General features: G+C 41.0%; 1 protein-coding gene across 1 annotated transcript in view; it reads right to left on the bottom strand.

Annotated features, from left to right (window-relative positions):
• Window positions 1–13062: 13062 nt before the first annotated feature.
• Window positions 13063–16413, bottom strand: part of LOC122795116 (dapper homolog 2-like) — a 172991-nt gene continuing 169640 nt past the window's right edge. The window contains exon 4 of the mRNA XM_044063661.1: window positions 13063–15376. Coding sequence (XP_043919596.1) covers window positions 13617–15376 — 1760 coding nt within the window. The 3' untranslated portion in view covers window positions 13063–13616. The remainder of the gene's footprint in view (window positions 15377–16413) is intronic.

Genomic DNA, 16413 nt, shown 5'->3' with positions numbered 1-16413 from the left:
TGCTGGGCAGAAGAATCATGTATATACCCCCCAATATGGTGTGTGTGTATCCACAGATAAAATTGGTGATATTACTTTTTTCGCACATAAACACATATACTAACATTGCCCGTTACTGTTATAAGATGCACACATACACATGCATTCACTCAGACTAAATGCTTACTTACAAGCAAACAGAAGGAATAGAAGTTTTTCTACAGCAAGTCTTTGGGGTGTTGGAGGAAACCAGAGCATATCCATAAAATCCAGAGACTGAGGAAATACTGACCCCTCAGAGAAGGAACCACATCCAAGAACTCAAAGAACCAAGTTCTGTAAGATGGTGCTGCTCACTGCACCATGGTGGCAATAATCAGATGCTTTTACATGCATCCTGTCCAGGCCACCAAATATAGCCATTAATTGTATACAAGACTGATGTCTGACTGTGATGGAAAGTAAAGGGAATTATGATCAGTTTGTCACTCCTAGATACACCACAGCACTCGCAACATCCCCGCCACCACACACACACACACACACACACACACACACACACACACACACACACCATAATAATGATGCTTTTACATTAATTTTGGCAAATACAGTACATTCTGTGACAGATTTTATGCCAAATCAGATCATTTACTGTTTACATGTGGCCAAACAACAGCAGGTGTAAGCCACCATTATCCACAGACAGCCTCCATACCCAACAATTACAGTACGACCTATGTGTAACTCATTTGCATGACTGCCATTTTAAAAATAATTATCACTGCTAAGCCACATCCACTATCAATAATATCAGTTTATATGCTAAGATAAAAATATAAAAAAATAAATATAAATAAAACTTGTTTGCTGCAATCCAGACTACCCAGAGTGAGCTGGATCTCTGCAGACCTTATAGCCACTCAGATTCCTACTGTTATTTCCACTCTGGCCATCACATTTGCATCCTACTTCAAAATTTGCAGGATTCTGCATCTTGCTGTCTGACCTATGATGTAGACAGCCAATTGGAGAGTCCCTGAATTGGATGGAAAAGAAAGCCACCTCCTGCATCCAGTACCACAGGTGCTGCTGTTACTTTGAACATGTATATATATAATATTCTGAAAGGATGGAGCAGCAAGCTGAAGAGTTAGGATACAGAGAATAGTGAAAGAAATTTGGAGGAATGGAACAGGGTGAATTAACATAGAAGAGGATGGGAATTAGGGAGGAAAAGGTGGAGAGAGAGAGAGATAAACTGGGTGCAGAGGTGAGTTAGGTGTGACGCAGTGAAGAAAAGAGGAAAAAAAAGAGATAGATGTGAGGAAAATATAGCCAGGAAAGTGAGATGTTTGTGAAGGAAAATGTAGATGATAGGTTTGGAGATAAGGTTAAGGATTAGTGAGAGAACAGATTTAGAGTTTGTTCTATGGGAGTGCAGAAGCATAGCCAGGAATTATTTAGGTGCTACTTAAAAATGTTTGGATTGTCAATTTTTTTACAGGTGAGAGGGATGGAGTACTAGACTTTTGGCACAAGTACAATGAGTCTCCTGCATAGTTGCTAGATTTGGTGACATTGAGTAAAGATTTGTTGGTTGTGCACAGATCTCTGTGTGGAGAGTACATCTTGAGGAAATTGTTTAGATTGGGGAAGTTCCTTGGTTTGTATACAAGTTTGTGAGCTGTTAGTAATTGATTACAGGTTAGATAGTTTAGTAGTTCTAGCCAGTCCAGATGTTTTAGTGCCTGACAGTGGCGGGATCTATGTGAAAGGTTTTCTGCAATTTTTAGGACTTTGTTGAAGCAAGGGTTGTTTGTTTTAAGGGTATTATGTAGATCTGTAAGAATGGGAATAGATAAAGAGTTGAGAGGAGATGTGCTGATGCTATGGTCCTCCTAGAAGGGTGTAAAGAAAGGTTTAGCATGATGAAGGAGAACAATGTTTTGATGTTTTTTTATGACCATGCAAATGTATTGGTCATATTTTAAGTTTTCATCAAGAAATTATGTTTGGGTGACTGTTTCTATAGTGTTGCTGAATGAAATTTTTTTAAAGATTGTGTCTGTGCTAATATATGCTTAGTTGTGAAATCATTAGTTTTGTTTTCTTAGTATTTAACAGTAAGTTAGAGTTTTGTAGCCAGGTCTCAATGGGAGAAAAGGATGCTTGGGTCATTTGAAGTAGCTGTGGAAGATTTGGTGCTCTGCATACAAGAGTGGCATCATCTGCATACTGAATAAAGGGTTGCGTGATTGGTGGATGTGTGGAATTTGTTGGTGAAGTTGTTAAATAATATGAGCCAAGAACTAAGCCCTGTGGTGCACTGACAAGAGCCTTCCCCTTAGACTAGTGTTAAACAAACCTGCCATTTTTTTCTCACTCCATAAAACTGACTCCTCAGTTATTACTCTACAGCTCCCCCTTTATCGCTGTACACAGGAAGGAGCTTTTCAAAATCTACCCCCAGCTGTTTGGAACTACCTCTTAACTAAACTGTGAAACACCCATCAACTAACTAGCTTTAGAGCATTACTAAAAGTCATACCTATTCAAGATGCAGGTCTTTAACCACCCGCCTTAGACATTTCCTCCTTGCCTGCACAAACCTATCCTGCACTGGGATTTTCTTCACTAGCTGTAATGCTGCATGGATTATAGCAAAATTCTAAGTATATTTACAGATGCTGCCAAAGTTCTGATAAACTCCTGGCCAGCTCCGTAGCAAAGAAGATTTATTTATTTATCCTTTGGTGAGCAGGTTACTCCTGCAAAGGTAATAGCCTCTTTCCAGGGGAGATACAAGGTGGTATAAAAGCCCAGACTGACGAAGGTGACCAGAACTGGAGTAGTGGCATAGGTGTCTGTAGGAGCTGATTGGAAGGATGGTAGTGAATGGCTGTTGCTGGATCACCTATCCTGGGAGAGGCAGGAGGCTCTGGCTTTCCAAATAGCTGGCAAATAGAAAAAGCACTAGGCATTATCCTAGTGGAGGTCTGAGCTGATTGAGCATGTGCTGCCATAGTGCATTTACACTATGCAACTTCAGGGAAAGTGGCATGTGGGGGCCAGTGACTGCGGGCTCGAAAGACCTATTGAGGGAAGGGGGTGCTCCAATGGAGACAGTGGAAGCTGGTCCCAAGGACCGGCAAGCTGGTCTGCTCCCTACTACCCAGTTATCACTGGGGAATGGATGACTGATAGGGATTTTTAAGCAGAAATGAATGGGCTCACAAGACTCATACCTACCCTGGGAATTATATGCTCTGATTCCACTGGAATGAATGGGTTAATTGTGTGAAGGTTGAAGAGCAATTGGGCAAAATGTTGCTAGGAAGCAAAAAATCATTTAAGCTTAGTGTTGTATATACAGTATTTATGTTGTAGTTAAAGTCCACTATGTGACATTACAGATAAATTTAAACTAACAAATCACTAGCTGTATACATGCTAACTTGCATAGGTCATGGCTGAAATGTGTCACTAAACTTGCCCACTCACCCAGTTAATGAATATGAAATAAGCAAACAAACAAGCAAATAAGCAGATACAAGTTTCAGAAGTATACACATTTCAGAAGTATACACGTTTCAGAAGTATAAAAAAAATGGGAAGAGACCCAAAATATGATGCAAGAAATGGATAAAAGGCTACAGACAAAATAAGAAGAGACAAGATCAACTTATGAATTAAAATAGAAAGTTTATCACAAGAGTTGAAAATGAAATATATATATATTATGTATTAGATGTATATCTCGGAGACAGAGTGAGCATGTTACACTAAATTATATAGAAACAGTAATAACTGAAGAAAAATGATTGGATGCCTATGAACCCTCCACTACTCACAAGATACAAATAATATACATGCAAAATAAGTGGCAAGTAGTAAAGTAGACAGTACAGAAGCTTAAAAATAAGGCTTTGAGACTAAATTGTTTGGGTGCTGAGTTTATAAAATATTTACAAATTCTCAAGTGTAGGGGCATACCTGCTTGGTGCAGAAAGATAGGTTTAGGCCTTTTTCAGCCTCAGCATGCATGACCATCAAGGTTTATTTAGTTAATGAGATGGCTTGAGTCAACATTACAGTGTAATTCTGCACACTATAGTCCAGTTTAGCATAATACGTTTTGTATGTGCAACTCCACCCCAAGAGATGATGGCTGCCTCCTACAGAGGAAAGCATTACTCAGAGGCCACAATCATTGACCAAACAATCCACTCCTGTCAAAGGTGACACTGGAAGGGTCATGAGCATGACCCCCACCATAAAAAAAAATGAACTGTATGCACACTGTGCTGTCCACTGCATCTGATGCATCCAGCAGGCAGTGAGGCACAGGTGACATTCCACTGTGATTATTACAGACGGAACAAGAGGACAGTACATGATATCAGAATTATTCTTTAACACTTGCTTTATCTAGTGCAAGCTTGTGGGAATAGTCTTATTTGATCTGACACACAGTGGGCATAAGGAATACAAACTCTTGCTGGACAGGATGTGCATGCGCACACACACAAAATCATACACTGCGCACATATCTATAAGCAGTTAGGACAGATGGCAGTTTACTTATGGCACTGTTTTGGGAATATGGGAGGAAACCAGAGCAGTTTCTGGACACCTGCATAGACACTGGGAGGACATACAGGTTTTGCAGAGTAGTGTCCCCTGCTAAGAACTAAACTAGAGAACCAAGACATCTGAGGCAGCAATACTGACTGCTATATCACATGTCCAACTAGTGCTAATATGAAATGCCACTGTTGTACACAAATGACAGAAGGAAAACTATATATTAGATATATATATATATATATATATATATATATAATGAATGAATAGCATATTTCATTAAAGAGAATGTTATGTATTATTCAAGGGCATTATATAGGTGGTTCCCTATTAGAAGACCGAAGATGTATTCTTTTGAATGCGTTTTGGTCGAACTCAAAAACCTGAAATGGCAAAATATCGAAGCTGCTTTTAAGCAAATTCTTTTCCTGGGAAAGAATTAGCTTGGCCTCTTCATTACATTGCCGTTTTTGACACTGTAGTGTGGTCTCGGAGTTGGTATATTTAAGTAGGGGGGTGTGGGGGACGCAGCCCCTCACTCAATGTAATGTTTAAAGTATTTTTTATTTATTTATTCTTTGCTGCAACAGCAATTTTTTTCCCTAGGAAAAAAAATCGCTATTCTGACAGTTCGAAATTGTAAGCTTTCCAGAATGTCCTTAGTATGGGGATCCTTTTAGGAAGGCAGCAGAGGATGCAGTAGCCCTAGTGGAGTGTGAACTGACAGCCTCAGGTGACTTTTTGCCATGATGGCTGTAACAAATGAGATGCAGTGGGAGATCCATTTTGAGATAGTCTGTTCAGAAGCTGGTTTTCCCTCAGAGCCAGGGGCAAAGGTCACAAAGAGTTGGTCAGATTTTCTCAAGGCTTTAGTTGTGTCAAGATATAATGGAGCTGCCTATGCATATCCAAAGAATGGAGTATTCCTTCCCCTTGGTTCTGGGGTTTGGGAAAGAATATGGGCAGGTATGGAAAACCTGTCAGAGTAGAAGATGAGTAAGGGTTCCACCACCATAAGAGTCTGCAGCTGAGAGTCCCTCTGGGCTGAGGCGATAGCCAGCAGAAGGTCAGATTTCCAAGTTAGAAACTTTAAATGGGCAGAGGCTGCAGATTCAAAAGGAGGCAAAGTCAGTTTTACCAGTTAAGGTCCCATGGAGGGGTAGGTTGTCTCCTGGGTGGGTCTGATGTGAATGACATTCCCTAAGAAATTGTCTTAACAGGGGATAGGAAAAGACAGGAGGAAGAGCAGGTATATGGGCCAAAATGGCAGAGGTATGATTTTTAATGAAGGAGTAGGAAAGGCCTTTATTAACCGGACTAGCTAGGTAATCTAGAATGGTAATTTGGGCTAAACCAGGATTGCGGTACTGCTGTTGGCACCAGATGGAAAATCTTTTCCACTTAGCAGAGTATGACTTTCTAGTACTAGGCCTTCTAACCTCCTTAAGAATGTCCTGAACCTGTTTGCTTATGGCAGGCTTGGTCCTGGGTGCTGTGTAATTATCCAAGCTGAAAGGCCAAATGTCTGCAGGCTGGGGTGCACAATCCTTCCTTTGTCTTGAGTTGAAAGGTTGACTGTCTGACAGCCATGGATTCTCATTGGTTAGTTCAAGAAACTGAGGATACCAGTGCAGCCTGGGCCAGAGTGGGGCTATTAGTATTGCCTTGGCCCCTCATCTCTTAACTTTAGAAGCACCTGAGGAAGTACAGGTAGGGGAGGGAATAAATTAATTTAGAGGAGTCCAAAGGAAGGAGAAAACATCTGTCCTCCAGGCTGATTGTCGTTTGTTCTGGAACAGAATCTTTTCAGCTGAGTGTTTTTCTTGGTGGCAAAAAAGTCAGTCTGTTGGACTCCCCATCTCTGGACCAAGCTGAAAAATATTTTCTGATGCATATGCCATTTGTGGGGGGTCCATCAAGTTTCTGCTGAGATCTGCTAGAGTACTCTGAGGGCCTGGAAGGTATTGTGCAGGAGGTGCAACCCCAGAGAGTGAGCAATTTCCCAAACTTGCATTGACAGACATCACATTGGGTAAGAGTGGGTGCCCGCCCCGGTTTGTTTTTGTACACAAACTGTGGTGTTGTTTGTCTTCACTAACAGGACCCCAAGCTCCCATTTTTTTCTTGAAAGCTATCAGGCCTTTTTGCATTATCATAAACTCTTTCCAATTTATGCGCCTGTCCTTCAACTGAATCTCCCATTTCCCTTGGGATTGGAAGTGTTGGAAATGAGCCCTCCCCCGAGGCTGTCTCTGAGGCATCTGTGGTGTGACTTTGGTCCTGGGGAGTGAATCTTAATGGAAGGCCCAGATTTTGTAAACAAACCTGTGCCTACCATGCAAACTCCTCCTCTTTGAGGCAACGAATCAGCTGTATCTCGGTCCCCCAGGGATTGGGAGTGTTGACACCATACATTTTTTGAGGTACCAGTGGAGTTTCCTCATGTGCAGCCTGTCCAAGGGAACCATGAGGATACAAGATGCCATGTAGCCTAGTGCTCGGAGGAACTCTCTGGCTGAGATGCATTACTTCTGCAGGATTCTTTTGAAGTAGTAGGTCATAAAGGAGACCTTGGCTGGGAGAAGGAAGGCTTTTTAAAGAGAAGTCCAGGAGGGGCCCCAGGAAAACTATCCTGGTGGACGGAACAGTATTGGATTTTTGCAGATTTATGGTGAAGTCTAGGGATGACAGGAGGTTCTGGGTAAACCCTCACATCCTTGAGAAGTTTTGATAGATTTGTGGCCTGTGGTAGGCAATCGTCCAGGTAGGGGTAGATTTGGATCCCTCTGGTCCTGCAAAAGGCAATTACGGGGCTAAGCAGTAGAAAAGCTAAAGGCGGTGCTGAAAACTGAAAGTGACTGTTACCTGCTCTGAAGCAAAGAAAGCTTCTGTGCGATTCCTGTATGGGAATGTCATGGGCAAGAGTTTTTGAAGAGTCAACATTTTGAATTTTGGAACCAGGAGGAACCAATTGAGGGTGGACAAGTCTCTGATAGGACACCAAAACCCTTCTTTTGTGGGAACCAGAAACAGCCTGGAGTAAAACCCTTTTTCCTTCTGATGTTCTGGAACTAGTTCCACTGCTCACTGAGGGCACAAAATCTGGATTTGAGAGAGAGCCTCTGTTTTTTGATTTAGAGGAATACCTGGGTAGCCTGAGTATTTTAAAGGCTCTTTGAAAGAGAGTTTGTAACCATTTGAAATAATGCTTAGAACCCACTTGTCTAAAGTGATGATGGACCAATTTTCCAATTTTGTTTGAACAGGGACAGCCTTCCTCCTAGGTGGTGGTGGTGGTGGGGGGCAGGCAGGGAGAGAAGAGTGGATGAGTCACTGTTGCTCTCTGGCAGATGCCTGTGGCCTAGAACTCCCTTGCCTGGAGGTTTCTGAGGTCCACTGCCTGGATCTCTGCAGTTGCTGTTATGCATTTGTGTCCTTTCCTGCTGAGCTTTCCTCTGCCTGTTTCTAGATTGGGAGGGAAAGGACCAATGTTTAGTAGGGAAGTTCCTACTAAACCTTGGTGGCTGAACTTGAAGGAAGTCTTTCACAGCCTGCACAGACTTAGCTTTGTCTTCCATCTTTTTAAGAACAGCCTCAGCTTTAGACCCAAAGAAGTCTTTGTCGGGGGGGTGGGGTCATCAAGGTTAGATTGAACGTGGTCAGGAAAAGATTGTTTCCTAAGTCACGTGTGTCTTATAAGAAGGGAACCAGTGGCTGCCACCCAGCTAGAAGCCTCCATACCATTGTAGCCAAAGTGTAAGGAATGCCTAACTACCTGTGAACTGGAGTGGCAAAGATCCAAAAGTTCCTTAGAAAGGTTTTTATCCTTAAGGCATAGACCTTTTGTTTCAGCTGATCCAGGATGTTTTGCTGATATTTAATCATGTGAAACTGACAGTTGAGAGCCCTCGTGGCAAGGGTGGCTGAGGTATGTACTTTTTCCCAAATATATCAAAAGCCCTGCTCTCTTTATCCATTGGTAAAGGATTTTTAGAGGAACTGGATCTAGCCGCTTTGGGTCCTGAGGTGACCACCTCTGGATCAGCAGAAGGATTCTTGAGAAAGTACTTATGGGAGTCCTGTACCCTATACAACCTGCCTGTTTTTTGAGGGGCTGGGGAAGGGAGTCAAGATTCAAGGAAGAACCCCAAAAGATATCCTCAACCACCTCTAAAATGAAATGGGGAAATAGCAAGAGATTTGTGCTCTGGCAGATTCAGGAACTTCCCAATTCCCTTTTTAGACTGAGGGTATTCCTGTGCTTCCCACTGGAAATGTTTCCTCAGTGTATGGCGAGTCTCTCCAAAGGTAATATCCTCTAGGGAAGCAGAGGCCAGGTTCTCCTCAGAATCTGATTCCTCAAAGGAAGTGAGGGATGGTCCTTCTTCAGGAACAGATTCCTCAAGGTCAGAATCCTCAGCAGATTCAAAAGAATCAGAGAAAACTTTAGCAGTGGGATCCCTTTTCCTTTTTCCTGGGGAAAAATCCCCAGGGTCTTGTCTAGATCTGACTTTGAGATCAGGTCTTTAGCTAGCCTAACCATGTCTTGCTGACGTCCCTGAGAAAGGGAGCCAGTAGGCCTAGCCAAAGGCCCATTCAGAAGTACCCCCCACTCTTAGGAGTTGCTTTGACTTTGGGCATAGGGACATCCAAAATTCTGATGCCTGTCTCTCTGGAGGAATGAGGAGCCAGTGTAGGCCAAAGCCGCAAAGGAGCATCACCTGTTAATGAGCACTCACTGAAAGCAGAGGTCTGCCAAGTGGCCCTGGATCTGACCAATGAGCTGAAAGCAAGGATCTGTGCCAAAGTAGAGAGACCTGACTGTATGTTGGACTCTGAACAGGTCTTGACAGAGACCTGCACCACCACCTCAGAGACAGGAGGGGGATGTGAAAACTCTTTGCCTTCTTTAACGATCACAAGCCTTGAAGGAGAAAGAGATGGAGAATGGTTGTCATCCAAGGCCCCAAGCTTGGGTCTCTCATCTTTTTCCCTCTTACACTTAGGCTACTCAACTTCTGAATGACTGGTGGATGCCATTGGACATTGAGGAATAGATTCAAGACTAAGGAATCTAGCTAAGATCTCAGGCCTATGTCTGATAGTACAAGTTAAAACGGGCAGAAAAACGGTAACTAGGGACATCATGATCTGGGCTAACGGGCAGAAAAACGGTAACTAGGGACATCATGATCCGGGCTTAAGCAGGTGACACAAAGTGAATGGAGGTTTCTGTGTGGGATCTCCTTACCACAGAGGAGACAATTGTTTGCCTTACCTGACATGATTTAAAGCAAGAGAAAAGAATTCCCTAACAGGGTACTTATCTTTTTGATTACTTCTCTCTGGTGTGGACCGACAGATGCACTGCTTTGGGCTCTAATGGCAAGAAAAGACTGACATCATGACTTCGGCTGGCTCTCTACATACCCAAGCGCACTGACATTGGTTAAGACTTCCTCCAGCCTACAGAGACGGGGAATTTTTTTCTCTGGTAGTCTGGCCTGCCAAGGGCTTTCATGGCAGGAAATCCCACAAGTCAGGGCTGCAACAGTGAAACATGAAGAACATGTGAAAATATATTCTCCAGGAGGATCTACAACTGAATAATATGGTTGACATCTGGCGAAAGAATCAATAATATACCACTGTCACATGACTTAAGTCTGTAGAGGGAGTAGGGACGCGTGCAGAGCAAGCTGAATTTTACCTGCCCTAGAGACCGTGCTTATGAATGCAGTCAACAGTATACTGAAACATTACAATTTTACCACAAGAAAGCCACATCTGTTTCACAAACAGCAGAGAAAGTAAAGGGCTAAGGATTTACCCTCGAGGAAATCTCATTTGTAAATGGCTAGGGCACGAAAGAACAGAATCCCACTCAACAAGTGGGTATAAAGACAGCTCTGAAACTAATCAGACTTCTGGCTTCAAAACCCTCAGACCTCAATCCATCCAACAGAAGACAATGTCCTGATACATGGCAATAATCTTTGTTAGGTTGAGAAATATGGCAATGACAGACTCCAAAAACCTATGTTCTAGACTACATTTCTTTACCTTACCTGATGTTTGAGGTCAGTGTGACAGGAAAACCACAAATAAAACAATATCTGCATTTCTAAAGTTCATTTTATGTGGCACTGATGTCTGTTTGGATATTTTTCACTGTGGAAGATGCTGGCTGAAAATGGCAACAAATAAAATATGCAAACAATCACCATTTTCCATTGCATTTCTTTGTTTACACCAAAGCTGAATCCACCCATACAACTGAAACCTGAAATGGATATTCTTTATTGGAATAATATCTAAGAATATTAAAGTTGATGTGAACATAAGCCATTATATAAAGTATCCTTTTTCCGTAGTAGGGACGACTGATTTAAATAAATACATCAATTATTTTCTGAAACAGCTGTTTAAAAAATTAAAGACATTCAATTAGCATAGATACTTGTCATTAAAACATTGTGGCGTTGTATTAGTCACTATATAAAGTCTGTTTACTGTATGCAGTGGGGGTCAGCTACAATGAGCTGGGGGTGCTAGGAGGTGGACTATAGACTTTCACACAACTAACAGCCGGGTCACAGCTGTCCTGTATTGGAAAGGGTTCTTAATTGTAGCAGTGGATGTAAAAATAATTTCTATGTAACAAACTTCCAAACTGTCCAGTACTATATAGATAAAACTTTGCAACTATTAATTAATGCAATTTAAATGGCTTTGTTGAGCTGTATAAAATTAGTCAGTCAACAGAGAGGCGTAACATTAGAATAAAAAAATAAAAATAATACAACTGCACAGCTAGACCTCATCAGACACAACTTATAGAGTTAATATGATGCAGCTAAATGAAAGGCACCGTTTCCTACCTTTGCACGAATTGCAAAGGTCTCATTTTATGCAAATTCCATTGCTCTGCTACAGCATCACATGCTCATCAGTAAATGCACAGCCTGAAACCAACACAGGAAATACGAAGATGAATGGTGCATTGTAAAGTTGTGTGCGTCTATGTGAGTGTGGTGCATCTCTGCAGCCTTAGAGATTGGTGTGCAGTGCTTACTAACTTCCAAGTAAACATTTTTGCTGCCTGCATTAGGGACACTTCATGGGCCTTTCATATACCAAGAAACTACTTGCAGTTCATTACTCGTGTACATTATATTGGATTAAGGCACTCACCATCTGAAAATGATTCTCCCAATACAAGGGATTCTTTTGGTGTACATTCATTCCTACATTAATTTATTCATTTCTGATACATGTTTTATCCTACTCAGGGTTACAGGAAGGCTGAAGTTCATCCCATAAATGTGTTCTGCAGAGAGCTAGTCATGGATGGGACAGCAGTCCACTGCAGGATGCGCACACACTTGTGCACTCAAATGCACATACACACAACCCCAAAGAAAGTACCTGGGGAAAGTGCAGAGGCTGACTAAGGTGCTGAAGGGAATCATTTTTTAACTAAGGAAAGGAATATTAAAACTGGTGCAATAAAACAGAAATGGGATAAGTTATGATGGTTATGAATTAGAACAGTTTCAAACTGTTTTACAGAAAAGACTGAACATGGGCAATTATATGAAAAAACAATTGGTTAATTTGAAAATAACTGAACAAAACTTTCAATTAAAATGTAAACAGTATCTAGCAACCAATAGTTCTTTCTTGCTGCTGCATAAAGTGACATAATCTGAATGTTCCTCTCATATGAGCACCCCCAACGTCTTCCTTCTCCCTTCTGTAAAATAAAGGCATACAAATCTCCAGTTCCTTCTTGCCTTACCCTTTACTCTAACTTATTCCTCACTCATCTTTCTTCAGCCTCTTTTCCCATCAGTCCTCACTCGTCTTTCTTCAGCCTGTTTTCCCATCAGTCCCCATTCTTTATTATAACCCACCGTCACCTTATCCCCTCATCCTCAACAATACTCTTGTCCAGCACATCTCCTGAACTTTTTCTTTGGAGTGTTGTACTGATTGTATACAATCTCCCCCTCCCTCACTTAACCTTCTGGTGCTACTCTCCATAGATCACCGCCAGTGATGTGCATATTTCAAAAAGTGAAAAACTAATGTTACTTTGCTAGACATGGTTTGACATTCTACTGTATTAGTTGTTTACCAAGTTAATGGAACTAGTTAAAATAACTATTTTTAATTTTGTTTTTATTCTCATTGCATCTTCTTGTATGTTGGAGCTTTTCCCCCTGGGACTCTGCTGGAAATAGGCAATTTTGCTCAGTCTGATTATCCCAGCCAAAAATGGAACAAATAAACAGTATTTGCTCCTTGGACATATGGGGTTGCAACTAAAACTTGTCCTTGGACCAGCCTGCTTACCTAGTTGAAAATAAAAACTACTTGATTGATGATAAAACAGTAGATGCATCCAATGTTATGGTGGATAAGAGACTGTAGTGTCTTAGAACAAACACATATTTCCATAATCAGTACAAGTATAGATGTTGTAGACAGCTAATGAGGAAAATGATTTGTTTATTTTCACGTTTTGGTTTTCACTCATAAATATAAGCAAGGCAGAAATAAACTGTTTACATCAAGTACAGCCATCAAAATACAGTCCCCTGCTACTGTAAGCCAACACAGCAGAGCTCCTTATTTAAAGTCAACAGCTAAGCAACGTATCAATAAAAAAGGCACAAAGCACCTTCAGTAATCTAGAAAATCACAAGCGTTCAGTTTCCACCTCTCAATTCAACTGAGTGGTAAAAGATAAGTGACACTTTTTGTGTATTTGTACTTTGCTGATGAAAGTTAAATATTTTAGTCAGTATTCCAAACACAATAATTAGTTTCATAAAACTGTCAAAAGGAAAAAAAGGTTATTACATAGATCTTTACTTTTGATCAGGCAAAAAAAGTTTCTTTCAACAGACAAAGATCATTTATGTCTCATCAAGGAATGCAGTTTCACCACAAACTGTAAATCTTCTTTAAAGGCAATATCTTTTGTTCTACCAAACAATTGGCACAGTATGGTGTCCCAGCCAGAGTAAACAGCTGTGTATACTCTAAACCATGGTCATAACCTTTAAAGAGGAAGGCTGGAATCTCCTAATCCTTTTCTTTAGAGCCTTTGATGCTTTTATACGGTACATTTTAGATTTACTATGTACTTGCATGGAGGATGATGTAATGGAAGAGGAAGGCCCTAGAGAACCCCCCTCAGGCCAAACTATCTCACTTCCATCATTTTCTTCAGAGTTAAAAGAAAGGCTACTGTCACTTGTGGCACCTGACTCACTTTCACTCGACTCACTGTCACCAAAGCGATTGGTTGTACAATTGCTTATTTCATCCTCACTGGTCTCCACAATCGTTGAGTGGAAGAGTGAAGCACATTCAGCGGAGTACTCTGAATCACTTTCTGCATAAGAGGGAATGCTGTGATGAAAAATGCCATGTTGTGCCCGGAAGCTAACAGTACGCAACACACCAGCTTTCCTGACCTGCTGTTTTGAGTGTACTAGACCCATCCCATTGTCACCGGTAATGTTTGTATGATGGACCTTGGCAGATATTTCAACTGCAGAGAGCCACTTGCGATGTTTTTTCCTTACTAAGTCAATATTTGTTGCTTCAAAAGCATGCAGGCCACAGGTTGATGTTTTGCTAAAGTCATGTAGAGGCCTAACATGAGGTTTCTTGTACTGTGCAGAACAAAGAGTTGATTCTGAACATGTTCGGCTTGAAATTTCATCTGCATTAGGCTGTCTTACAAAATTATGTTTTGGAGGACACTTGTGACCCCTCTCATTGGGTATTCTGCCATTGCCACAACAGTCTCTGGGTTTCACAGAGGACGTCTGCTTTATGCATCTTTGCCTTTCACTGCTTCTTCTCTTAATCTTTGTGGCTTTTGTTTTAGTGCTAGCATGTTTAACCTTCATCTGATGAGACTCTGAACAGACAAACTTGGCATGAACAAACTCACTTGCTGGCAGGACCTTGTGCGTTCTCTTCAGTGTCTCATTTACAGAAGTTTTTCTGATGACCTTTTTTAAAAACAGAGGCTTTGCTAAAGCTGTATTCTGTTTATTTTCTGAAAGATGTGGCTGAAAACATTGACCAGAGGCATTTTGTGAGTCATTTCTTGCATCTATGTCTGTAATCATGTCTGGTGTACACAATGGAGCAGTATGAAGCTGTCTGGAATCCTCACTCACTTCTGCAGATGTCACCCCAGCAGAACAACAAGACAGTTCCTGCTGCCCGTTTTTAGTCTTTTCAGACAGAGGGACATGAAGCACTGTTATGTCTTTATTTTTACTGAGGTCATCATGCTTTGAGGATTCTTCAGCACCATTAATATTCAGCATGGCAGCACATGCAGTGGGAATGTCTACCTGGCAGCTCAAGGCTGGACGGCTGTTTCTTGCATCTTTACGGCCAAAACTAGGCTGTTTCCTGAGTTTGCATTTATTAAGCAGTACCAGTTTGTCAATGTAACACCTGGGTTTTATTTCCAGTTGGGGTCCTGCCAGACCTGGGTTACAAACTACAGTATTTGTTAAATTTTCCTGAGATAAGTTTTTGTTCTCCACATTGGAAGAATCACCAACCAAAGTAAAGAGTGGACTTTGAAGTGCAACCGCATGTAGGGGACTTGGGTAACGAAATGCATCACCACCATTTTTTGATACAAGGTCATTCTGGTACTTGGAGTCCACTGACCTCAGATTTATGTGAACACCACACAGTGGTGACATAGTCTTGGGGTCAAATGTCTTCAAAAATCCCAGGCCAGGTGGCATCATCTTCTCCAAATCACCTACAAGACAAAGTAACAGTTAGACAACTGATCTGAGATCAAAATGCAATGTTGCATAACAAATGAGCGATAAGGTCATTGTTGCAGGTAAACTATTCCTATGTTACATCAGTCATGCACACAGACTACTCTGATCCCAGGAGAAATTCAGTGACCCAAAACTGAAAATATCTGCAAGGCTTTTTTTTTTACATTCACAAAGGGATGTATGGCAAGAAATTTATACTCTTTAATCTGGATGTAAGGCTTTTGGTTTGAAAAAAAAAAAAAAAAAGTAAACCACACTTCACCATAACAACCACAAAGCCATAGGCTTTCACTTTAGGTTTACTTACAGACTCTAAAAATAAACAGTAGTGACGCGACACAATTACAAAAAAATTCACTTAAGTGAGAAATGACTGCATAAGACATGAGAACTTACTGCCACAGATAAAGGATCCTACACCAAATGCCACTTATACAAGAAAATACAACTAAGGCATGCTGTTATTTGTAAATTCTCTGCTTATAGTTGACAACATTGTTATACACTATGCAGTATTTCTGAGTCCAACAAAGCTTGAAATTGAGATCGGTTCTGCTGTACATAGTTGAATTAGTCAGATACAGAAATGAGAATGTCTGCTGAATAGAAAATGAATCGAAACTTGGACAAGTTTATGATTTAAGAGAGAATAGCTGTGGGTTAGAAACTTATCAGCTGCAAACATCCAACTTCTCTTCAGTTCAACTGATACTTTCTCCGGGATATCTTTGAATGAAACTTTTCCAAACACTTGGCTTGCAAGGTTTTAGCAAAGTTAGAGCAACAAACATACAATTTTGTATTTTTTTAGCCTGGTTTCTAAGAAAGTAATTTAGTCAGGTCTGTGTGAGCTTCTGGAAAGTTGAAATCTGAACTTATAAATAGCTGAAAGAACAGGAAAAATACAAGTGTACAAGGAATTTAACATAGTAGTAGATTTTCACATAGGATCACTTTCGCAATAATCATCACCATAGGAATCTTTGTCACTAGCCCAAAATCCTTCTTA

This window comes from Protopterus annectens, chromosome 1.part0 (assembly GCF_019279795.1).
Source record: "Protopterus annectens isolate FY-2018-M chromosome 1.part0, PAN1.0, whole genome shotgun sequence".
NCBI classification, from domain to species: Eukaryota; Metazoa; Chordata; order Ceratodontiformes; family Protopteridae; genus Protopterus; species Protopterus annectens.
This window is presented reverse-complemented; position numbering and strand designations above follow the sequence as displayed.